We start from the raw sequence: 26298 nt of genomic DNA, 5'->3' as shown, positions 1-26298 counted from the left end.
CATATGTTGATACCACGCCGTAATAATTTTCAGGTAGCAATAGAAAATTGCTTTTAGTTGGACGAAAGACAACTTTGAATGTACGTTTAAACATTTTATTTTAACTGGATTCCTTGGTACTGTACTATACTTGTGACTGCATTGAGAATTGGTATTCCACTATACTATCGTATAATATAGGTTCTTGTCACATTATCCACTGCAAATAGGTTTTTAATTGGAATTCAATATATGAATTTAAAATTATACAAAAAATATGAATTCGATTTTGTAGCACTAAACCAAATACTAACATTCACTATTCAGTGGCCGAAATTTGAACTTTTGTACTTTGAAAGACTGCATTCATTCTTTACCACATTCAACCCTGTCAAAGAGTTGCCACAGTGCGAGATAGCACAAACGTTGAAAACAATATGAAGAATTTTTCACATTTAAAAGCGGCAATATTTGGAATTTATAACTGTAAATATAAGTTAAAACCAATAAAGTTATTAAAATAAACAAAATTAATAAAACATTATATAAACATACAAGTTATATGTTCGTTTTTAAAACGTGTTTGAACCCTAGTACGACAGCCTCAAGTGAAGGAAAATAATCATGTGGGGTGCGTACGGCAAGGCTTGTTTTGTTATGAAATTTGGAAGACAAAATCAGCTGAAAGAAGGAGAGCCAAAACAAAAATGGTAATATTCATATTTTTGTTTTGATCCCTTATTTCATAATTAAAAATCCATCATTGCCAGGTTAATTTTTTATATAAACCAAATCGATCATTTAATTGTTTCAAAATTTTACTCATAAAGCAAAACTCTTGTATTCGAAAGGGATTGTTTGGATACAGGCGAGTAAGGTAAACTCCAAATTTGATATCAAATTCTATATAAAACAACATCTTCAGAAAAGTTTTTACTTAGTTTAGTTTTTACTTTTCTTTTAACGTTAGAAGTTTTCCCGACGGATGCATACCTCTTATAACGAAGATCCGTTAAGTTCGAGAAAGTCGGTAAGAGGAAGTATTTTGGGTACGAACAGTTTGCTTCTGAAAACAGTAATCAACTCCACTAAGAAACATATTTGAACATTCAAACTCATTATTATTTCCGCAGAAATCCTTTCTTGGATTGCATTCAAATAGTTCAATATGTTTTTATCCGATTTCTTGATGGACTTTGTAAGATGACCGTTTCCAGCCAAGTTTTATATAAAACAAAACTTTTAGTGCAGAGTAGTAAAAATTTACATGCACTTGCACTTAATTTATAATTATAGTAAAGCTTATCATTTTATAAACCGACTCAAACCCCAATTGATTCAAAACAACACACACACGGAAATATGCATGAACATATGTACATTTTATATATGTATGGTTATATTTGATATGTAAATTATACATTAGTTGACCTTGTGCATTTCAATTTTTAAAAGAACAAAAGCTGGAAATGTTCACATGTGTATGCAGACACATGAATTCAAGGCGTGTTGATAAAGGAGTATAGTATAATAGTATTAAATGTTACTCAATAATATAAAAAAAGGCTTATGCTCAACATTCATTTATTTTCGTAAATCCTTACACGCAGAATATACTACGCAATTAATGTTTAGTGATTTATCAAATGTGTCATATAGAAAATTATTAGCCAAGTAATCTCGAAATTCATTGAAAATAACAAAGTGCATACATACATATATATGTATATACTTACTTATCGCTTTAGGCTCATTCATTGCATTTAAACAGTACATAGAATTAATTATAATTTCAATTGAACGTATAAAATCTATTTGTTATAGTACATCACACTTAACTAGTTATATATATATATATATGTATATAGTTTAGTTATATAAAACGAATATTTAGTCAATATCGGTTTTCCATTTTTCACGCGCTTCAACTTTGGCGTCAGGTACAAGAGAGCTTTTGACTCCGCCCAAGATGTTGGTTGTAGCCTGAGTAGCCAAAACTGCCGGACAAACAACTAATTGTGGTATCTGTCTCATCACAGCCCCCACCGCCCCAGTATATCCCTTCTGGTCGTGCTCTGCAACGGCTGTCTCTATAAGTGTGGCGGCTGAATCGTTAAATCCCTCCTTCACTATCAGGTACGCATTCGTCACACCTTCACGCATGTCTTTCGGCCTATTCGAACGTTTCTTTCTATCTCTACGATGTCGGCGCACTGTTCGTATAGAGGGTCCAGAAGACACCATATCAAATGCTGTCTCAGCTGTAAATTGTAAAATCTGTATAACACGTGAAGTTATTTCCAGCGCTGCTAGCGCTGTTCTTGCCGTAAAACTTTGTGCGCCCAGTTGAAGTCCGCGAATTAAACGTCCATCGCGTTGATATTGTTCAATTGGCAAACGGAATAGATCGATTACACCTTGTATAAATTGCACGAATGAATAAGTTGGCCCGACACCTTTCAAAATTTTTGGTAGCTGATTCCGCTTAATGTCTTTGAGCCACTCTCGACACAAGTATGCTATTAGCTTGTCCACCCCTAAGAAGCCCCGACGGTATATGATCTTTTTTAATTTAATTTCGGAGCACTGCAATTGACCTAGCCCCATAAGCAGTCCTGCTATGGGACCGCGCGAAAGTTCCACACGACGACCATGATAGTCGAAACGTATTGATACGTCTGGACCAAATATAACTTCACGGAAGTATATTGGAGATGACTTTTCCAACTCATCTGTTTGTATTTGTTTGTCCGTTTTGTCGGTTACTTCATTTTCGAGTAACTCAAGATTTGTCGATATGAGATTTCTTGCCTGCAAGTCTTCGTCATCTTCAGACAGCTCCACATCCATAATAGGTGCTTGTGCTTCGGCCGGTTGATTATTGTCCGATGGATTTGTCTCTTTCATGTTACTGCTAATATTTGTAAAATAATCTGCCAAGAAAATTAGTGTATCTTGATCGATGTTAAGCCGCATTGGCAAAAGAGAAACCCTCAATGAGCACTCTTGTGTCGAGTTAATTGTGGGCTTCGGTCTGACATGCAAAGCCTTTACCACAAGCATTTGTTGTGGGCATTTCTGTGATGTAGTCTTAGAATTAGGATTGTATAAAAATTTATTAATTTCGGAAGATTTCAAACGGTCTCGAATTTCCATATCATGGATTACTAGAACTTGTCGCGAGGCCTGGGTTAGATGGTTTGGATACATTTCATGTGACAAACGTACTTTGGTTAACTGTATTTCCACAAGTACTTCGTGATTGCGCTGCACACCTCCAATTGTTTTCCACGATAGGTCTTTCGCTTTTTTTGCACCGCAAACACTATTGCTGCCTTTTGAGTACGACACACCATGTTTGTAGGCATCAGACATACGGAAGGGACCTGTATCATCTTTCGCAGTATTATCATCGGTTGTCGTTTGAAAATCTCTGCCACCATAAAGATGCCATGTGAATGTCATTTCACAAAGTGTGTAACGCGATACAGGCATTGGGAAATCATCCGGAGGTTGAAGTAAATCCAACTTATTAGTGGGTAAGAAGAAGTGGTTGTCCACTATGCGTATAGGGTCTTCGCATAATTTCACCTCGCGTACGCCACATTGCGAAACCTTTCGGCGCTCATCTTCGGATATAACACAATATTCATCCTCGCGTGGCTGACGCTTTTGCATGCTGTATCTACGCTCATTATTAACATCGCCCAAATCGGATTTAATCTGTGGTAACACCTCTACACTCGGTTCTGTAGGACAAAAAGATGTAGTCATAACGTGATGCTCAAAATTTACAATTGCGGATAAGTCATCGCCACAATCGTAATCGTCGTCTAATGTGCCCAGTTGCTGCTCATCCGGGAAATAGAATGGTTCAATGCCATAACCAACCATTTTTGCGTTCTTTGAGGTTGAGGGCACTACACTCAATGCCTCCGTTTCTCTGAGGGCTTCTGCCATCATTACGTTTACACGTTCTTGTTGCCATTCTTGTTGTTCAGTTAAGCTGTCTTTTCGCTTATGTCCATCCAATGTAGACGTTTCGCTGATATCTAGTCCAGATTGCTGCAATGTTGTAGATGAAATATTTTGTTCATTATCTACGGTGTCGCCATCATTTGCGAGGTGTTCGATGAGTTGCGCTAGTGCTTTGCCCGAATCACTGCATGTGCGCAAATGTGCATCATGCACAGAACAACGTAAATCAAATTTCGGATGTTTTTCTGAGTTCTCGTTTAGCCTTAGTGATATGTCGACTAAACCGATATCAAGTACGGGTACCAGATACTTTGAATCAATTGTCTCTTTTTTGCCAGCTTTTGGACTTGTCTTGTTTACTTTATTGGGCGCGATAGATAGAATAAAATCTTCAATGATGAAACGTAAATTACATCCCGTTACAGAGGATATAACGTTACTGCTTATTGTGAAAGCACCCAATTCAACTATGGCACGATAATCAAAGTTTGTTGGCCTGTAATCAATTGCGCAGTTCCACAAATGCAGCTGCATTTCCGTCACTATGCCAAATGGTACATACCCTTCTATGGGGTAGTCGACCACATCAAGAAAATCAATAAGTTGATTCAGCCAAAACTGATTTGTTACAGAGGGATGGTATCCCAATGTTGCCTGCTGGATACCGGTAGTCACCACGATTCTCTTCACACGTTGGTCTGGCACACGTTTCGTTTCGATGACCAGAGAGAGCATTTCCCTTTCTTTCATACTTGTTTGATTAGACTTCAACAAGCCTGTTGGTGTTTTATAGAACGTTTTCTGCATCATCCGCTCAGTCTCAGTGGAAAGTTTTGTGGACGTTCGTTGCAATAGTCCACAATGATCCATTTTAATATCACCAATTTGTATGCATAAATAACATAAATGTTTATTATCATTGTAACCATTTACGGAAAATATATTGAGCTCATTCACACTGATTTCTATTTTACCCAAATCTTTAGGTATTATTTGGTTTTCTGCGTCTCTTATTGAAGTAAATAATTCCACCATTCCATTTTGTATTGAAAGATTAATGGAGAATTGGCTTTTCTTTATGTTAAACTCTTCTCTATAGCTCTCCTCTACATTGTGCGAATCATGTATCGAAAAATATATACTCTCTGTCATAGAGATATTTTTAAGGTTTATATTCTGATTTGTGTATGAGCCGCTTTCTTCAGAATCGGATAAATCAAACTCATTGAAACCCCTGTATTGCGGCTCTGACGAATGTGGTATATTATATATACTTTGCTTATTTTCAAGACAAATCGTGTTCATTGAGTTCAAAATAGGTGAACTCGGTTCCCACATGAAAAGGTCCGTGTTGAAGCGGTTATAGATAACTTCGTACAATTTTTTTGATTCCAGCACGAGGTGTAAGTTTGGTGTAGTCACTTCAACTTGTATTCTGGAAGTGCGCATTGTAGCTCTACGAAACTCAACTAGTTCTTCCGTTTCGCCAGGCAGCAATATAGTTTCGGACTCCATACAGTCAGTTTTGTTATGTAGGGTATCGCTTTCCCTACAAACACGTTTCGCACTAAATGGTAAACTGTCTATATTTGTTTTTATATTTTCATAGAAATTGCCATCTGAGTAGACATTCTTTATATTTCTCCAGTAATAATCATCTGGTATTGTGACCGAGACTTTAACATAATCGATAACCTCTGCGTTTGATTTCGTTGAATTTGTTTTGAGTAACCAAACTTTTTCACTTCTGTCTTTTTCAACATAGTAAGCATTTAATTCATTTGTCAATAGCTCAAATATTCCGCCAGCAAACTTCATACGAACATAGTCAAGTGAAATAATCATATAATCAGGTCGTACATTTTGTTGCCACCATGGCACTCGATTTGGATCGTGTATTGGTCTAGCATCGTAAATTGGAAAACGTAATATCAACTCCACTGATGTCGATGTCAAATTTGTAGTTAATGTTGATTTTGGTGCTTCTTGCTTCAAGAATGAAGAGGGGGTGTGCTTAGATGAGAACGCAGTAAAAGGTGAGGCTGCAAAAATAGCACTGAGGCGATCGTATATGGATATATCTAGTTCTATACGGCAGTTTTGCAATACGATATCTACACTTTTTGAATTAACGTCCGATTTAATATGTACAGAAACATCGGCTGTGTTGTAATTTTCGCTGTGGTCAAATGTTATTAACTCAGATTGTTTCGAATTCAATACTTCGTAAAGGTCAATCTTTTGTGCTACGAAGTTAATTTTCGACAATATCATTTGTTTTATCCTGTGCTGACTTCCTTCACAATTTATTGGTGATATAGAAAAGAACAAATGGTTTTTACCACATGTTAATGCCACGGAATCGATTTTCTCTTTACTCGCTTGATGAACATGATCGAAAAATTGTTTAGAAAACTCAATCATATTTTGTTCGCTTGTTCTATTTAGAGGACTCTGATTATTTGTGATGCTTTCTACCAATACGTCTTCCAAAAGTATTATGGACACAAATGCCGATATTTTCACCGAAAAACTTAAAATGTCACCGGAGTACTCCAAACTTGTTGTTTTACGTTGCCACTTTGACAAGCCAGTTAGTGTGGTGCTAGAGCTCATGGAGCTGCTAGGTGGCGAATATCCAATCGACAAGTCTTTTAAACGATCCAAATTTATGCGATGTAGGGGGTCTCCAACTGAGGGGCCGGTTTCGCAATCTATCCAATTACCCAATTTAACCGTTTCATTGGTATTCTGATACATATAATTATCATTATAAGGCTTTTCTTCGAAATATTCAACGTCTTGTTTATCACAATTATCATTTTGAAATGCTTGTATAAGTTTTAAAATCAAGTGTATTTGTCTTGGCGTAATAAGAGTGTAAATCGAACCGATATCGGAATCAATTATTATTTTAGGTCCATTTATATTTTCCGATTGTTTCATTTTGATTCGGAAATGTATTGCTTCTCTTACTTCCATGATAGGAATAGCACTGGATTGAGGAAAATCTGTATGAGCATATATTGAACTTTCGCTCATTGTCTTCAACTCTTCAGTACTTATAGTTAAACCACATACACTGATATTATGTTTCGCAAACATAGGCAGCAGATATTTATTCTCGTCGGTAGCTCCCTGATTGCTGGTTTGGAACCTGTGGGATTCCTGTTTTTGTTCTTGCATGCAGCCCGTGACATTTTCGTATATTAACTCATCTATTTTAAAGCACAATGATATGGCTTTTGAATTATCTGCTGAATGATATTGCAGTTCTATAAACGTATTTGTAAATGTAGCTTTAATTCTGTTTAAAATGCTATCAATAGTTTCTGCAAATTTCTCCAATCCTGGAATTGATTTTGCATCTATTTGATAGTTTTCTTCATTATCTTCATCATCTTGCTTCATACATTCTTCAGCTAACTGCATAGAATTGCTTGCTGACGACCACATTGATTCCAGCATGGACGTTCCATTATTTTTTCTTTGCACAGGTCTTACCGAAATAACTACGTCTGAAACTTCAATAGAGCTGCTATTCGACATTAATGCGTTCCATGGCACTGAAACTGTGAGAACGCCAATATGGCCACTTATGATTTCTATAGCCCATCCTTGAGCTTCCAAAATTGCGTTTAACGCTTTTGCATTTAACGATACATTTTTCACTGTAGCTTTCCCGTTGTACAAATCCACATTAAATTGCTTCAAGTCTAGTTTATCTTCCAAAAACTGACCCAAATACCGTTGCAGTAAATACCTGCATGTTTTACTTTTGATCCCAGTCCAAACTTTGAACCAAGACATCCTTCTTAATCAATTGCTCACAAACTAATATTTTTCACAATGCTTTGTTACTTTATACTTTTGCGTCGAACAACTTCGTTTCAGTAAATATTTGCTTTACATCTGTGGCCAGTGTTACCCAATCAACAAAAATAACATCACCATATGCAATAATGTGTTCGATTTTATTGGTAATAAAAATAGTTAAAGTGGCGAGCTAAATAAATCGCCGCTTCCTAAATAAAGCTCTTAAAATGTAAATATTGCTACCATTAATTTTCAAAGTATCGTTGTAATCTTTTAATAAAATAAAGTAATAAAGTTATAAGAACAAGTTAGGCACAGCTAGGAATATTTAGAATAGGACTATTCCTTACAAATTTTGCATTTACAATTCGAATTGTAACTAAATTTTTTAGAAGCCTTAATTGTTCAACACAAAGAGCAGTAGTAGACAGCAATATTTTCTAATAAATAATATGGAATTTATCATGTATTCTATATAATATATATTTTTTTAATACAGTTTATAATATATAACTTGTGAATATAAAAATGTTTTTTAATACATAATCTCATGTTCAGTTGAATTTCCCCAACTCGAATCAACGTAATCCACAAAAAACTTCGAGTTTTAAAAGCTTTCATTAAAACATATAATTTTTTAAACAGCTTTATACACAGATTAATTTATTTACATCGCATAATATACGTTAAGAGAAGTAATTCTGTAATTTTGTTTGTTGAAGTTTGCCTCTTGACGTCTGTATCCCATACCTTTGTTATATGATTTATAATATCATATTTTTATTCGCCTCCATACGTTATAGGTATTCTTTTATGCCTCGATAGGGAAATTTAAAATATTGTGTTATATCCTGGTCGTAAAGAACCAAAAACTTCGAGTTTTGGGAGTTCAACTGTATATAGTTGTATTGTATTTGTTCCCAATTATTCTTGGTAAATAATATTACCATATAAAATTAACGCAATTGTTTTGTTTTGTTCGAGTGTTTTATGGGTATCACTGTTCATAAACGGAACCAGCTGAGATGCGAATCAGAGGCATGGCAATGTTAATTAACTTTTCATTTGTTTTGTTTCGCTTTCGCATCTATTTATTCACGGTGGTGCCAGATCAAAACAAAGTGAAGTCAATAATATATTTGGAGATACCTTGTTTTTTGAAATTTTCTATTTTTATCAATGTTATAACTTTAACATTTTAACTTTTTAGTTGAAAATTACTTTTTGTTTGAATTTAAGTAGACACATATATATAATTGAGTTCTTCGATTTAATTATTTAACCATTCTTACATTTTCCTCAAATATAAGTTTTATTTAAAAAGTAAAAGATAAGCTTAAATTATCATCAAAAGTTCCCTGTCTTCCCTTTATTCTATTGTTACCAAGCATTTGAATAAATATTGTAATAAATAACAAGATGTAAGCGCAAAAAGCATAGACATATGCAAGCACTAGAAAGTTTCCTGTAAATTATTTTATAATGATCACCTGTCAAAGAAATATTAAATAAAAACATGTAAGTGGTGTATACGATTATATTTCATTTTATTATTCACTGGGCATGAAGAGATTGCAGTAACATGTTTCTCAACCAAATTTAACGCTACCAGTATATTAAATATTTATTTAACAAATTGGTTTTTTACAACAAATTTAATGAAATTATAACTAAGCAAATTATTTAAAAAATACCGAATTCAGCTTTGATATTTAATTATAATTTATTTTAAACATTTTCAATTAATTATTATGAGTTACATACCTCTTTGAAATAATAAAAAACCGATTATATATAATATATAAATGTTAATCTAACATTAATAAAAATTTAATTGTCTTATAGTTTTATGTAAACTAATGGAATTTAAAACATTGTTTTTTAATCAAGATTTTATCTAAAAAGCTCGTTAAATTGCGATCGACCTAAGGCCATCATCGAATATAAAATAAGTTGTTAAATCCTATGCTCTATAAATCTACATAATTTGTGCATAATATATGTATGTATGTATATCGTATGGGTATTTTCGCGTAATATTAGGTAAATGTATATAATTTTAAAACTGTATAAAAAGCTTACGGTACGAATATTTACAATTAATTGCTATAAATGTATGCCGTATTCCTTTTTTTAAAAGCAGTTGCAGTATATGTATATTTTTTTTTAATTTTTGTGATAAAGAGACTATATCTATGTATTATATGTCTATATGTATACTCTATATACTAATATTTAAAAATCCCTTTCTATAAATGCCCCAGTAGAACTAGTAAATGATCAAATGCTATAAATATTTAATTTTTTTTTGGAAAATATTATTTCCTGGAGTACCTGCAAAGTATAGTCTCTTTGTAATGTTGCGTTTGAGTCTGCTTTCTCATATTTCAGAATATTTCTGTATGACATGCATATAACTACATATATATGTATGTATGTAGTATTTGCTGGAATTAGTTGAATATAACTAATAAAAGAAACAAATGCTGGTTTGGATATTTAAGCTATTGGTTACATTGTGGTATTTCAATGTTTCTGAAAAGCAAACTAGTGTTATAATAAATAATATTTTGTACAAAAAATATGTTTTCGACTGTCTTTTGTATTTATATGATCCACAAATGTCGATACATTACGTTCAAAAATTAGTTATCCAGTGTAAAAAAAGATAGACTTTGTGGATTTGGATTTATTAAAAAAATGTATTCTAGTTCTGATAACTTTTGGGAATGCCATCTTGAGTTTCCGAGAGAATTACGTTTTGGTTGCTTGTTAGAGCATTCATTTCGACAGCGTTTTCGAAATTAAATAACCCTTGATAATCAGTATTTAAAATTTTAAAATCTGTATGGTAGCAAAAACATAATTTTGAAATGCAAATATAGACATCTAGTTGCGTTTTTTTTTATTTTCTTTTGAAGTCTATTTGTAATACTACAACCCAAAATAAGTAGGACGGTCGTTGTTGTTGTAGCGACAGACAGAAAACATACAGCAACTAGTTTTCAGGATTGTCGGTGTTCGCCGCCGAGCGGTTTAGTCATGGCAGATTAACGATTTTGGTACTTAAATCGTCTGTTTTAAATTAGCCTGCTAGCAGGTAGAAACTAAAATAGCATGTACACATGTTTATTCATAGTGACCGTTTCAAAAACCTCTTCGGTTTAAAGTATTTGAACGTAGTTTCTAAATCTGTAATCCACATATGTGTTTTTGTATCCTCAGCACATTTACCGAATACAAAATTAAAATTACATTTCAAGGTTACACACAAATCTCTGTGAAATATCATTTGGTGCATGCTCCTTTCTACTGCGCAATAGAAATGCTGAAACAACACATCTAAGCTATGCGCGCAGATGCCGGAGCCTGGCCTTCACGGAAATTAAGACAATTCAAATCTGTGCAACTTAGTGACACAAAAACAGACTAAATGACAAACGCCGCAACCCAACAATGAAAAATAATAAAAACAAAATTAAACAAAGAAAATTTCAAATAATTGCTTTTGTGTTTATTTAATAATTTAAATGTGAGAACTTAAATATGTATATAAGTTTCGTATAAATATATTTATACATATGCGCTTGGGCAATAAAACAAATATAAATGTCTGCATATATTTTGCATAAAATAAGCGTTAATAATAATGTTGTTGTTGTTTTTTTTTTTAATTTGTAATTAACTAAAAATGTGTAACGGCTTTTTAGACGTGCAATAATTGGAATTGCTTTATTTGCACGAATTGTTGGCGAAATAGTAACGACTATTCCGTTCTACATGTATTATACATTAAAAACCAACCACATCACTAAATATTCAAGCTTAACCTTTTACAATCAACAATTTCAATGCACTTGTATGTATTCAATTTTTGCAATATATTTACAGATTATAGAAAATTAGTTAACAATAAAATATATATTATACGAAAGAATATATGTATATACAAATATGCAAAAAAAAAAAATACAAATAGAGACAATATGTTACATAAGTTTGGTGTATACAAAATTAAAAAACTAAAAAAAACATTGAAAAAATTTCAAAACGCAATTACATAAGCACATTTATATATACATTAATATATATATATATATACATGCAGCAGTACGAGATTCTTAAAAATGCTTTCATATATTTATATTTTACTGACTGTTGAATTTCTTTTATTCGAACATTTCATACAATAATGCAATACTTAACTACTTGACATGCCACAAGCCATAGCCTGGACTTTTGCATGCCGCAAACTTAGAAATTTCGACAACACTGAAAGGAATGTACTTAAGCTTTATTAAATTGTAAGCATTGCTCATTTTTCGTTTAGTATATATGTATGTATATGTATGTATTTCTAAATTGTGCCAAAAACGGTTATGACCTATGCATTATGAATGTATGTAAGTAAATTACTTATGTATTCGAGTATGGCAATTCTATGCATACTTATATGTATGTATGTATGTATTATGAAAAATTGTATCCAAAATTCTAGTTTTCGCTTGGCATTTTATGCTATTGTAGAAAATACAATCTAATTTGTCGCTTATAAAACATTAAATGTATATATGTTGTTGTACATGACGTACATACATTATCTCTAATAAATTTTGTTTCAATTTTCATTCTACTAGTTTTCGTATAATTTTTCGACTTTCGCTTTAGACATCTAATTCTTCGAGTGTGCGTGATAAACGATTATTATCGATGCGTCTGCGTTGACTGCGTCGCACTGCATCGGCCCGCCGATAGGGTTCGCTCTTCAAACCGAGCAATATGTCCTCCAGCGCACCGTTATAGACTTCATCCTGCTGCAATAACTTCTTCTCACGCACCGAATTCGCTTTGCTCTTCAGCTCGTTTATGACAGCATCCTGTAAGGAGAAACCACAAGCGGGCACCTGTTATCAGTACAATGTGATATGGTGAAAATTTTGGATAAGCGTCGTGGCACATTCAAACGAAAGCGGCAAACAAAAGGAAAATAAGCGCATCACCACAGTAAACCAGTAAGCGCAAGCGCATTTAGGATGCATGAAAATAGGAGAAAGGATAAATAAAAAAAGTTTGTTAGTTTGGACCGTCACCAGGTATATCGCACATACACACATACATATGTATCTTCGTTGTACTTTTAAAGCTTACTTAAACTAAATGAAATAGTAAAATGTAAATGATAGACAGATGAGCATGATGAGCACTAATTATGTCAGTTAATACTTTCAGTATTAAAAAAAAATATGTTGCATGACTTTGGAATGTTTAATTTAATTTATGTTATTCAAATTGACAGATTTTGTTTAAGACAACACATTAAAGCGGTACATTGGGTGAAATATTTCGGGAAATTAATTAGCATTAATTATTTATAATATGTAGGTAAATAGTTTTTTTCTGATTTTCAGTTGATTTTCAGTTGATTTTAGTCGTATTCGGAAGTGTTAATTACTCGTACAACTTTGTTCATCATTTTTCAACATTCTGAAATCCAATAGCCCAATTATTATAATTTTTTTTATTTATCTTTAAAATTCTATTATTTGTTGATCATTTTTATTTTGGATGCATATCAATTGGGGTGGCTCTGAAACTAAGTAATGTCAATATAGTTCATATATATAAAACATTTAAAATTTAAAACTAACACGAAGTATTAATTAAATGCTAGTATGAAACACTATAACTTAGCTTGTTCTAAAAAAAAAACTATAACCTTTTGGCCAGTTAAAAATGATCCAAAATATCATTACATAATACAATAATACTAAAACTGACAGAGAGCCACGAACACAAAACAATATAAAAATATGTCAAAACTTATTCAAACAGACTTACATCAAAACTAACAGAAATAAAACTTTATTTCATTTGTCTAGAAGCAATTATATATGTAAAATCATCAACATTTTTAATATATTTTAAAGGACCTATTCTGTGCATTGGATAATAATAAAAAATAAATTGAAAATTTATTCCGATTTTTATCAAGTAAGAAATTTATTGGTACTCTGTGACAATCTTTTTAAAATAGAAAGCTTCAGTACGGTTAGCTTTTCCCCACACGTGTGGGAAATGTAAATGTAAATGTAAACAGAAACATCTGATTTCTGTCCAATTACATTCGAATTGAATTGAAAAATTTAATTGAATTATTCTGTAATGTAAGTTTTCAAATGCATTTCAATATTTGTTCTAAAATTGTTAATAATTTAACATTAATTTACAGTAATTCCTTTGCTCTTGAGCTAGATGGGAAGTTTATGAGAATGCGCAAAAGGTCATGCTAAAGGTTATCTTGATTAGTGTTTGTTTTAACCGAGCATTTTTTATTGTGGCTTCGTAGATAAGGGGTGCCGCGCGAAGATGGGATTGATAATCGGATGACAGAAGCTATATAATCGCTTTTCGATCCCACAACCCCGGAGTCTTTTGCTCCCCCGCGGAGCCATAGAATATTATATTATATAATGCATATATGTATGTACATACATGGTCTTTTATAATAGATTTCAAGTATGTTGTCAGAAAAGTACCTTGCATACTATGAAAAACTAAACTTTGTCGTTTATTGACTAAAATTTGCAATGCTGAATCAAAATCTTTATAAATTAGAAATATGTTGAATTTGTAAAGTGCACAGAATAGGGCTGTAAATAATATCAAACACGCGTCTCAAATTTGGTTCGATTTAAGGGTTTAGGTAGGTTTCAAAATTTTGGAAAATTGTTTTTTCGTCTTCCTAAATAATATGCAGTTGAACTTTCATAACTCGAACTCTTGAATTGGCAATATAAGTCAAATTCCCTTCCAGGAATCGAGTTTTTACATAAATGTGTGGGTGTTTAGCGAACCTTGATTACATTTGTTAGTTTCACATAAAATGTGTTATATGTTATGTAAAAAATGTGTTTAGCTTTAACTATTAAATGTTACGATAAGGGTGAGTAGGAGGATTTCACAAATTATTAAACAATATTAATAAACCAAATATAGAACACAAATAGACAAACAAATTGAGAACACACAAAAAGGAGAACGTAAACAAGTATGAATATGTATGTATTGTAGGTATTTAGGGCAACTATTGCTATATATTTATATGTAAGTATATATTTCTCTACGAAGCAACTGAAGTTTTGGTTTATAATATCACTTACTCATTTTTCATCCTACAAACGGACGGTGTAACGTAATGACTTAAACCAGATCTTTAATTAATGTTCTATGTGTTACCAAGTGCGAGCTCCTTATCGTTTATCAGGAAGCATGGTAATTGTGGTTGTGGTGGTTGTGGTGGTAGTGGTGGTGGTGGTGGTTGTGATAATCTTAGTCATCGTGGGAGCGATGCATTTTTTGTTTTTGGTAATGGTTGTAGTGGTGATGATTAACGTCATGATGATGGTAAATATTAATAAACTTTAAGGCACTTCACTTCCTCCTTATGCTATTTGGCTAATTTTGGTTTTTGTTTCAGATTATGTAAACTAAGCTGTATCTTTATATGTGAATACAATAATAATAATACACGGTATATGTATGCATGTAAGTGAGTTAAATGTGCTATGGAGTTGTGTTGATGTATGTATATATGTCCTCGTGTAGTGGTGGTATTAAGCATGTTTAACGTCCGCATATAAATTTAGCTAGGCAGCGGAAATACTGATATGTATGTACATGTATTACAAATATGGACATCAGAAATTGAGTAAAATGTCTTACGCGTTGCTTGTTACGCTCGCATCCTCGACTTGAACCTTGTTTAATGCATTTTAGCTGCAATAGCACACCAACACCAACAAAACATATAATTCTTATGATTATTTTTCAATTTAACATAAGCCAAACACCTTTTGCAGCTAATTTAACAATATTATTTTTTGCCAAACATTCACACGCCACGTTACAAATTACAATTACATAACGATTACGACTAAGCACAATTCATATATGTTTTGCTTAACTGTACATTATTTTGGATTTTTCTATTCCGTTAAAATTTCGCTTTATTTATTTATTTATTTATCTGCAACAGTTTGCTTTGTCTTTTCACGCAGAATTAATAAGCGCTTTGTGTAGTAAACTGCTTTCCATAGTCACGCAACCCAGTTTCTGTATGTGGACGAATTAATGAAGAAAAAACAAAAAACAATAACAACTGCAACCAACACTATTACCAAACAAATGATAAATTATGAAGCGCCTTAGCCAAAAAATGCAAATCATTGCGTACTTTTCTTTATTACAATTAAGAAGCCTTAGTGTTGATAAGAAGTAGTTGATGTTCTAAAAGTAGGAAAGAAGTAATATTTCAGCGCACGCGCTTACCTGTTGCTTCTTCTGGTTCATTTTGTTGCGCATTAACACTTGATCGCTTTCCTTTTTGGTGGCAGCCTGTGCCGCAGCTTGTTCTAAGCGTCGACGTTGTTCGTTTTCCTGATCGTGAATCTGAGAAAAAAATTATTTAAAAATTTTCCATAATAACTATGTACTATATACAGTGTCAGACAAAAAAATAAAAACACCTAACGCAATAATATTCGATTGAAAATTATTTTTTAACGGCTTCGGTTTGTTAACCTTTTTTAGGTTGAGTACGTATAAGTGTCAAATCATTAACAAAAAAAAAATGTTCGGGAACTCCGCAGAAAAATCGTTTTTGGGACTTCCCCGGCTATTGTCAATGCGAAGTTTGTGAAGGTGGACAATAAAATAAGATAAAATCGGTTGTTTGTGGATCAAGAGCATGCCATAATTTCATCGGAATTGTATTAAATCATCTGTTGCAATTAGGGGGGGTACAAGGAGTTCGAATTTGTGCTCAGTCATTTCTGAGATGTCTGGTTTTAAATACACGTTATGGAAGAATATCTTGTAAGACTCCGATGTATATACAGAGAACGAAGCTGTTGTAACGAGTTTCCTAAAACCCATGTGAAATAGAATCGATCAATAAATGTAAAAAAAATCGTAACACACTATAAACAGACGAAAGCTAGGTAAAATTAGTTGGAAGTGATGCTAAACACTGGCAAGTGGTTAAAAATGCCAAAAAGATGCCAGGTGATGCTGAAAAACAATAAATAACTATTCAACAATCTTCAGTTTTAATCATAGATATCAATTTGTGAAGAATTCTTATTTTTATGTTCTCTCCCAATGTTATTCAATATGCCATTTAAGAGTACATTTTACAACTAAACGATTTTGTTTTTTACTAAGTGAACCTATAATAATACATATTGCTTTAATTTGTCATTGGTTAGGATAGACATTTTTTAAAGGTTTTTGTTCTTAACAAGACCTGTTCTAATTTTTTTGTACGCCACTATATGTAAGTATTTAACTTAAATAACATGTTCGGCACTAAAATTAAAATAAGCTTTCAATAGCTGTTTCAATTGTCGAGGAATTGAAATAATGATAAAGTAATATAATTATTATAAATGCGTATGTATATTATTTACTCACCTTGAAAGCACGCGTGAATCGCACGATTAGCGCAAAGAAAGCAGCTGCATCAGCGTTCCGCGATGATTCGCCGAAATACTCAACACATTCTTTGAATGCATCTTGAGCATTCTTCAATTCCATTTTGATCTTCTTCAATTTATCCTCAGAGTTATTGAGAAAATCTCGTAGAATATGCGTTTGTGTGCCTTTGACACGCTGTTCGGCTTCTTTCTTTACCAGTTCCATGCCCTTTTCAAGGTCATGCACATCTGTCACGATATTTTCCAGCGACACTTGTGACGCTTTATCAGTGCAATACAACTCTGTGTCAAAATTGAGCAGATCGGGAAACTTTTGCCTGATGGTCGCTACAATATAATGCAATAGCGACGAGCGTTTGTCCGTTGACTTGGTGTCGATTAGCGTATCAAGCGATTGTAATTTGAATCCATAGGCGGGGCCCCGTTTACTACTGTTTAGGTAATTGCCAAATGCTAAGACAATTTCGAGCACATTTTTGAATTTCATCGATTTCTTGAGCGAATTTGAGGCTGTTGTGATAGCTTGTATTTGCTGTAAGCGAAAAATGTATCAGACATATATTTGAAAAAAAAAAAACTGATTTTAAAACTCACTGGACTGATCAGATGAAGACAATCAAAGAAATTCCCCATGTAATTCATTATCGAAAGCTTTGATGATATGCGTTCTACACGCGATAATTGCAACATGAATTTATCTTCTTCGGTGAGTAAATTTTGGTCTTTACGCTCGGCTATGTATTCCTTATAAGATTTGACCTCAACATCAGTGGGCACCATCTTCTGCAGTAATTCCACATTTTCAAGTGAGAGCTTCTTCAAATCTAAACTGTGTATGGCGGCGATAACCTCATCGATGGGCATATCCAATTTGCGACGAGATATTGCTAGTGAAGAAAGATCAAAATATGAAATTCTAAACATATACAATTATAGAATTAAAAAAAAAGTAAGTGAAAACCTACCAATGTTTCGTAATCTCGTGTGTTCCAATAACGACACATTGTCCGGTTTCTTGAAACGCCTGCTGGGATATGAATGCAGACCATCCACTTCAGTGTTGTTGCCATTTGTCAATGAGCCACCAATACCAATTTTGAAACGCTCTTCGAACTCGTTGAAATCAATGTGTTTGAAGATTTTCTCGTCATCCAACTCATTGAAAATTGTTCCTCGAACCTAGGCAATACAAATTGATTATATCCGTTTATTAACGTGCTAGACATTACTCTCATGCTCAACTCACCTGATTTGGCTTTAAAGCTATCCAGTTAAGCGTGGGCAGTTTATATTTTGTCGGTACTTTACGTTTGATTGTCATGGCACCGTCTGGAGCGGGCATGAAACCGGCCACTGGTGGTGGTGGCGGTTGGAACGCACACATTATGGGTCCACCATTTGGACCAGAGCCATATGGTGGTGAACGTGAACCTATCGAACCGCCGTTTGTCGACATTGTAGGTGATAGTGTACCGCCGTTGCTTATGGCACCACCGTGCGCTATTGGCGGTGGTGGTGGTGCAGGTGGCGCGGGCGGAGGTGGCGGTGGAGGCGCCGAACTGGCAGGTGACATGGCAGATGGCAGTGGTGGTGGCGGCGGTGGCAGTGGAGGAGACATGCATTTATCTGGTGATGCTCCACCATTTTGCAGGGACGTTTCACTATTCGAACCAGAACGTGGCAATGAACGAGTCAACGTTTGTAATTCGAGATTTTTGCTTTGAAGCAGAGATTCACGCTTCTTCAGTTCTTGTTCATTCTGTTTGAGTATGCGACGCAACGTTGTGACTTCTTCGTCAAATTTCAGTTTTGTCGTCATTAAGTCTTCCCGTTCTGCTTTCAATACAGCCACCTCTGTCTCCAGCTCAGCTAGTTTATACATGAATTCAGAGTTACGATCCACTTCACGTTCCAATTGATCCTCAAGCTCCTGCACGCGTTCTAACGCTGCAGTCTTCGTTTCGGAATCCTCCATTAGACCCGCCACGTCGAAAACATTATCCAAGTAAGCTGAAATTTGCACCTTTAGCTCTTCCGATTCAGTCATACGTAGTTTTTCCAGATATTTGTCAAGACCAAGAGCTGTGAATTCGTATTGCAGATGGACGCGATAATTCATGTCCTCCACAGAGTGTACAACAATGTTCATAAACTGCATGCACGCTACCATGAAGTCAATGTTGAAGGCTTCAAAATTCATGAAGTATTCCATAAGTGTTTGAAAACGTCGCTTCTCCTGACACACATCCTTGAAGTTATCGAACGACGACAAAATGATCTCGTGACCACCCTTCACCAAGCAAATGGCTGCCAAAAGCTCCAGCACTAGCGCCTTGGTACGCAGCGACTTGTGTATCAGACTCAGCGCAATGCAATTGATGGCCTCACGATGTTGTATTACCATGTTGAATCCATATTTGTTGTTCATTATGGCGCGCAAGCACATTATACACACGTGTATATCATCTGTAGATGCGCCCATATTCAATTTAGCTATATGTCTGGAGCGTCTTCTAATGCTGGGACTGTCAAGCACCTCGGCCAGCGAGGGACGTAAAAATCCGTTTAGACTGCCACCCGAGTGTCCCGTGTGTGAGTGTTGGTGATTCCGCGTACCATCCAAGTTGATGCTACCACTCAATGGTGAACTTACTCCCACCGATGTGCTGCCAAGACCATCTGCTGATCCCGAACCGGTGCCGCCTCCTCCCACTGTCTGACTGCTTGTCATATTCAAACGCTCGTCAGAATCGGAGAGTGCTTCTTCGACACGCTGCTCGTGTCGCATCATTTGTAGCCGAAAACTTAGGTAATCGACAAGTGCGTCGAGTCCCTGATTCGTGTCGTCAAGAAACTCTTTCACCCATTCAATGTGGTTGGTGCGTAGAGAGATTTCTAGATCGCGCAGCACCTGCGTCGATGTGGACTCACCGACAATTTTGCGTTTCTGACAAAGAAAGTAGAGGAAGAATAGCTGTAAGTGTACAAAATTGTCCCGGGCAGGAGGGGAGGGAAGCAAGGTACAGGTTTCAAGGGTGGCAAATGGATTAGGTATGGATCATGAACATTGGGAAGGAATTCGTAATTAATAGTTATTACGAACAAAAACACAACAGGCGGAAAGTTTGTTGGGATATACAGGGTGTAGTTATAGGTATATGTATTTTTGGGACAGGTGAGGTGTGCACAAAAGCGAACCGAAAACAAAAACAAAATTGCATATTACGTGAACAAGTGAATGATGAAAGTTTGAGATGTGTGGGAATTGGTGACGTTGAAAAGTGTAGGAAGTAAATTATGTTGTAAGTTTTAAGAAGCATGAAAAGAAATTAAAAAACAAAATAACAAAAACAAGTTATAGTGTAAGTGTGTGAGTGTGTAAGTAGAGAAAACGAAAAGTTTGCATTAATTTTCAGTATTTTTAAGAGAAATTTAATTTGACTACATACAGAAATTAAAAGGTTTCATTTAAACCGCAAATGTATGGATAGCAGCAGATAGGTCGATTAGAGCCCAAGCCAAGGAGCTTGTAGTAAATAACTCTTCAATACATAAAGATTACATCCAAGGTACCACAAACAACAAAATAGCTACAGACGGTAGTCCTAGGAAATTTCTGATATTCTCTACTTTTTGTAATGGCTTTTAGGTATCTCTAATAAATTAGTTACTACAACAAGGCAGAACTAACTTTAATAGAAACTCTCTACTTAATATTTATAATAAATTAAACATTTTAGTTTTATGCCAAACAGAAAAAGAAAAAATAAAGTTATAAAATGGCTTTTATTTTCGATTACCCGACTCGGGTAATAAAAAAAACACCTCTACGATACATTCAACAATTACTACTAATTCATGTCCGCTTTAGAAAAATATATGGATTTGACCTATAATTCGATTATTTGAAACATTTTTCTTCATGAAGTGGAATCCCATTTCCACATTGTAAATTTGGCTTTTTCCATGTAGCGTTCCAAAACACCAATAACAGACGATGGAACGATGAGAAATTCACGTAGTTCAGCGAATAAAAAGACAGCGGCTACTCTGGCTAGGCCATGTTAATCGAATGGACGAAAGCGCTCCAGCTTTGAGAGTGTTTGATGCAGTACCACCTTGTTGGAAGCCAAGGAAGAGGGAGACCTCCACTCCGTTGGAAGGACCAAGTGGAGAATATCTAGCTGCACTTGGTATCACCAATTGGCGCCAAACAGCGAAGAGAAAAATTGTTTGGCGATCTATTATTGATTCGACTATAATAGCTTAAGCGGTGTCGACGCCAGTAAAGAAGAAGAAGTGTCCTAAACTTATGTATTTTTTTGTTGTTTTATGATCATAGCTTTGGTTCTACTTATCGGACAGCAAAAGGTGTGCTAACTGAAAATACAACCGTTGAACTGCCATGAAGATCGGTTCAACTGTTTTTAAGTGATACCATTTGCAAAGATCATAAGGGCTGATTTTTTAAGACATTTGATTTTCAATAATAAATAAAACGCATATAATATTATGGCCACAAATTTAGCTTTTGGGCGAGAGATCAAATTTTCGACAAGGGGACGTATATCAGCAATAAATGTTGATCCGGGGTAGGTTTGTTCATTATGAAATGGCAAACCAAAATGATTTAGCTGTTAAAAAGACTAACTCTGAAAGTAAGAACCATTGCTCATTGAAAGTCACAAGTTCAAAAAGAAAACACCCGTTATGAACTTTATATCTACGTTTTATTAGATATGTTAATATTATTATAATTGTTTGGTGTTAGGTCAGTTAAAAATAAAACTATTTGAGATTGCAATGTTGCTAGATCAAGAGCAACATACAACCGCGGATGGTATGGCGTTATTCACTTCTGACAAAAACAGTTGTTGTTAGAGAACCACCTGTGCAGGAATATAATAGAATTGAAATGCAGAACATGCAGCTTTCGAAATTGGGTGAAAAAAACTTACGATTTTTTTTCAAATTCAGAGAGCTGTATAATAGCGCTTAGCAAGAAGCACTTGGAAGCATAATGAGCCTAATAACGATGACAATGACGAATTACTTATAAAAGTTTTCTAATGTATGATCATTACTTACACGAAAAAAGTTAATCTCCAGGCTAAGCTAAATACAAATAGCTCAAATACTGATTAACATTACATTCGTAACCATTTACAATCAATTTCCTAATTACGTTCAAACTTTATGTAAACTAAACTAAATATTTCCTTAATCAAATATGTACTGTATTTGTTGTTTTAAAATAGCTTATTCACTAAAGAAAAACATTTTGGAGCGTTAAGGTATAATAGTAAGTTACCCAAAAGCCATTATAAAAAATATAGATAAATAATTTTTCACAAATTTACATTCGTTTTAGGTAGAAAAATAAAAATTTACAAAAATTAAGAAACGTTAAAATCAAAAAACACAAAAGGGAAACAAGAAATGCTACTAAACTACAAACAATGGACAAATACTCTTTCAACCAACTGCAACTACAATACGTTCACGAAAAAAACAACATTACAGTTACTACGAATATATACAAATGTACATACATATGTATGTGAGTTTAAAAGCAAACTTACCCGATGGCTGCGAGAGGCCTTTGGGTCCAGATATGTGCGCAATTTGTTCAAATAATGAGCTGGTGGGTCCTTCGCTTGCACCATATCCTGTAATTAGAAAAATCATGATTTTTATAATTAATTTATGAAAGTATAAAGACAACAATATATACTTAAATTAGTGAATGCTACGGGAAACTATCTAGCATTATATAATTGCTCTATTACACCTTGTAAAAAATTCACATTTTTTCGAGAAAAGAAAACTCTGTACATTGCTTGATCGAACCCTTAATATTATATTATATAAATTGTTTCTAAAAACAAAAACATCTCGAGTCCATTTGAATTAAAAATTGATGCCGTGAAAGAACCCATAGCTCGAAATGAGTTTATAATAAATATGTACTATATCTATGTTCCGGCCATATCTATATACATATTTATATGAAAAGCTTTTATCCGGCGGATACACAACAAGACTATAATTGCGCTAGTGCACACCCACACAATGACACAGCGAATATGAAATGCATGAAACACAGCAACATCTTGGCATATTGCAAGATATGGTCCATTGTGAAGCGACAAAGGGTCGTCTATCAGAGCACTGAGAGCAATAAACTCTTTTACTCATTTAAAGTCCTACTTTAAAATGGAAATTGATAAAGATAAGAAAATGGCACATTAAGTTCGCTTTCCGATCGGTTTTATGAACTTTTGCGGAAATTTAGAATACAAGTTTTATCACTTGCAAGCGTTTTTCAACAAACTTATATGCACTTACATAAGTATGTATATTCGTTCATATGATAAAATAACAAATGTTTTGGTTCAAGCCAATTCTATTGTAAGAGTGAAATCATGACAAATAACACAGTTAAATAGTTACCAGCCCTGCAGAACCGGAAAGTATAAGTATAGTTGTCGTCGAGGTTATCTAACGGGGACTCGTTGCATTCAGGACATATATTCTGTATATCGGTATACAGGAGTTTAACCCGCTACAGTATCCTGAAGATGCGTAAGAGTCACTTTGGTTTCACGAGACAACTCGAGCTCATCTGCTATTGGTGGTGGTTTGACTTCAAGGACACCTTTCACTGGGAGGGACCAAGGAAGGTGTTAATACCTCCGCTCTGAATGGCGTTTAAGGCGTGTCTAAAGCTGTCCGCGTACGCAATCTGGTCGGACCCGACTTTACAGGTGGCATAACGGCGTCGTTGTGTAAATATTCTTCAGGAGACATCAACAGGCATCCTGTGACTGTCCGGAGTGCGGTATATGACGCGCCTGTATCTTCCACTGCTGCGCCCACGGCACCTAGGCGACTATACCGGTGCTGCGTAATCGACGACCGCCCACGAAGATTGCTTTGATTGTTTCTTTGTCTTTTCCCAAGTGCTGTCGGCTAGCGACATTGGCCATTATGGCGAAGAGAAGCTCGGAGAGAAGAAGCGAGAAAATTCAAGGTGGTAATCGTGCAATCATTTGTGAATGTGGTAACTGAGTTTGGAAATATAGCAATTAAACAGTAACATGGAGAGGAAACAGTAACATTGTGGAACCTCTTTAATTTTCCTTAACTTGGATGTTTTTTCTCGAAATAATACGGATGATTGCCGACCGCTCAGGTAATTTATAGTCCATCACTTCAGCCCAGGGGAAATTGTCAACTGTCTTCACTACTGGGGTAAGAAGAGCTATCGGGCGATAAGACTCGCATTGGACCCCCATTCTTCCGATTTGATACATTTGGGTAAGATTAACACCGATTTTGATCATTTGAAGTAGAGTTGCCAGAAGCCATGTGCTAAGTAGTGTATCGATTATCTCTGCATTAATGGATTGGTTTTTTTATTATAAAAGCTTTTGATTAGTGTTAGGTGTTATAAAAAACCTTTAGGTGGAGAAAGCAATATCAATAGTCTATTAAAGATATTCCAAGAATATAAAAAGACAAGAAGTGTAACACGCTATAATATACAGAATGTCATTAGCATAATTTTTTTATACATGTGTCCTAAAAATTGAGATTCTAATGATTTAGATGTAGTCCATTACATTATACCGAAATTATGGTATATTTGAAAGATTTTCATTTAGTTTATATTTTATCTCACAATTTTTATGTAATGATGACAACGAATTGCAGTTTGGCCTACTGCATGGGTAACTTCCCCACTGATTCCATTTTATTTTTTATTTCACAAGAGTCAATCGAATGCAGCCATATATATTATAGTGTTGTTTTCGTTGTTTTATTTCGAGTTGAACATTTGTTGTTTTGGTTAAATAACTTTTTTTCTACGATTCATAACATTTTCATCCTATTTATCACTGGCGTTATTATTGTTTCTGTGTTTATGGCATTAAGCCCGCTAAGCGATGACGGCGTGCGTTTACGCTCATTGCTTTCAATAATAGTTGGCATGAGCTAAATTTCGTTTTTTTTTTGTTGGAGCTGTTGGCCCGCAAATATTACAATTTATTTATTTATCACGTTGCCATACATCGCTTTTCGTCATTGGTGTTGTTGGTTTTGTTGAAGTTTGAATGTTTCGGTTGGTGCTTGTTTTTCGTTGCAAGTCTGTTTCTTGTCTAACAGTCGTTGAGTTCATTGCAATAATTCAACGGTTTGTGATTTTGCTGCTGCCAATTATTGCCGAAGATCTGTTATTTTTGAGTGTTGCATTGTATGTATGTATTGCTATTACGTTTTGTTTCCACTTTCGTAATAATCGTAAAGTCATTAGTTTTTAATTTTTCGGCTACGGATTTATTTCGTTGAAGTTTTTATGGCATAATAATTGTTGTATATTTTAATTAATGTTTAATTTTTTGAATTGGTTGTAACTTAAAACAAAATGGCGGAACAAATATTCAATTCATTGTACGTCGTAAAATTACGTACCTAATTATATTGTTGTACATATTAATTTTAGTTCGTTATGGTTGAAGACATTAGATATACATTTCTGTTATTTCATGAAATATACAGAGGAACCTATCTAAACGGACACCTCCCTTGATGCACCAAGCTAGCTTTAAGTTCAATTTTTAGAATAAATTACCTTCTTTTAGGCGGACTCTCTTTTGGGCCTACTTGGACAATTATTTACTATAACATTGGACAAAAAACCTCCACTGAGCGGATGCGACCCTCTTCACTAATGGCACAGTTAAACCTAACCTTAGAGGAGAAAATAAACAATTAATAAAATTAATTTGAAGCCTAGGAGAAGGTTCAACCGGAAACCATAAAAAATTGCTCCAAAAAGTAGGGTTTGACAAATATAGCAATGTAACACCTGAGTTCGAGCCTGAAGATGATTTGTCGTTAGCAACATTAGCTGCAATTTTTTCATTATCAAAATTCCTCGGAGAGTCTAGGTCGGATGACTTTATCGCAATAGATAATAACACATGCGCCGAAAATATAGATTTCGAGTTGGATGTTATACTCGAAG

The 26298-nt window shown here is 34.5% G+C and overlaps 3 protein-coding genes and 1 long non-coding RNA gene across 14 annotated transcripts in view; 1 reads left to right on the top strand and 3 right to left on the bottom strand.

Moving 5' to 3' along the window:
• Positions 1-447, bottom strand: part of LOC105219344 (uncharacterized) — a 46243-nt gene extending 45796 nt beyond the window's left edge. For 2 of the 3 annotated variants that reach the window (XR_008470811.1, XM_011195407.3), the window contains exons 1-2: positions 294-447; positions 2-199 (exon numbers count right to left, since the gene is read on the bottom strand). Coding sequence is in view for 2 of the 3 variants with exons in the window: in XM_011195407.3 (XP_011193709.1) it covers positions 2-94 (93 nt within the window). In the remaining variant the exon portion in view is untranslated. The other variant, XM_054228772.1, reaches the window with a different exon arrangement.
• A 735-nt stretch (positions 448-1182) lies between these two features.
• On the bottom strand, positions 1183-7879 carry LOC105219345 (autophagy-related protein 2 homolog A). The gene has a single exon (XM_054228769.1). The coding sequence runs from the start codon at positions 7765-7767 to the stop codon at positions 1870-1872; it is 5898 nt and encodes a 1965-aa protein (XP_054084744.1). The 5' UTR covers positions 7768-7879; the 3' UTR covers positions 1183-1869.
• Positions 7880-11913: 4034 nt separating this feature from the next.
• The window catches only part of LOC105219347 (formin-like protein), a 68715-nt gene continuing 54330 nt past the window's right edge, over positions 11914-26298 (bottom strand). For 4 of the 9 annotated variants that reach the window (XM_011195413.3, XM_011195410.3, XM_054228770.1 and 1 more), the window contains 7 exons: positions 22850-22936; positions 18514-20241; positions 18233-18446; positions 17862-18154; positions 17245-17799; positions 16102-16221; positions 11914-12677 (listed from right to left, as the gene is read on the bottom strand). In XM_011195413.3, the coding sequence (XP_011193715.2) occupies positions 12438-12677; positions 16102-16221; positions 17245-17799; positions 17862-18154; positions 18233-18446; positions 18514-20241; positions 22850-22936 (3237 nt within the window). In that variant the 3' untranslated portion in view covers positions 11914-12437. Of the gene's footprint in view, positions 12678-15737; positions 15886-16101; positions 16222-17244; positions 17800-17861; positions 18155-18232; positions 18447-18513; positions 20242-22849; positions 22937-26298 lie in introns of all 9 variants that reach the window. The other 5 variants (XR_008470810.1, XR_008470809.1, XM_011195415.3 and 2 more) reach the window with 5 other exon arrangements.
• On the top strand, positions 13662-15707 carry LOC128921367 (uncharacterized). Its single transcript, XR_008470812.1, has 2 exons — positions 13662-13937; positions 14003-15707. It is a non-coding gene; the product is annotated as an uncharacterized LOC128921367 (long non-coding RNA).

The sequence above is a fragment of the Zeugodacus cucurbitae genome, chromosome 4 (genome assembly GCF_028554725.1).
Source record: "Zeugodacus cucurbitae isolate PBARC_wt_2022May chromosome 4, idZeuCucr1.2, whole genome shotgun sequence".
Taxonomy (NCBI): domain Eukaryota; kingdom Metazoa; phylum Arthropoda; class Insecta; order Diptera; family Tephritidae; genus Zeugodacus; species Zeugodacus cucurbitae.
Note: the sequence above shows the minus strand (reverse complement) of the source record. Positions and strands in the feature narration are given on the sequence as shown.

Bases quoted from the DNA above. Each gene is read 5' to 3' on its own strand.
- LOC105219345 (XM_054228769.1), bottom strand. From the start codon at position 7,767: ATGTCTTGGTTCAAAGTTTGGACTGGGATCAAAAGTAAAACATGCAGG.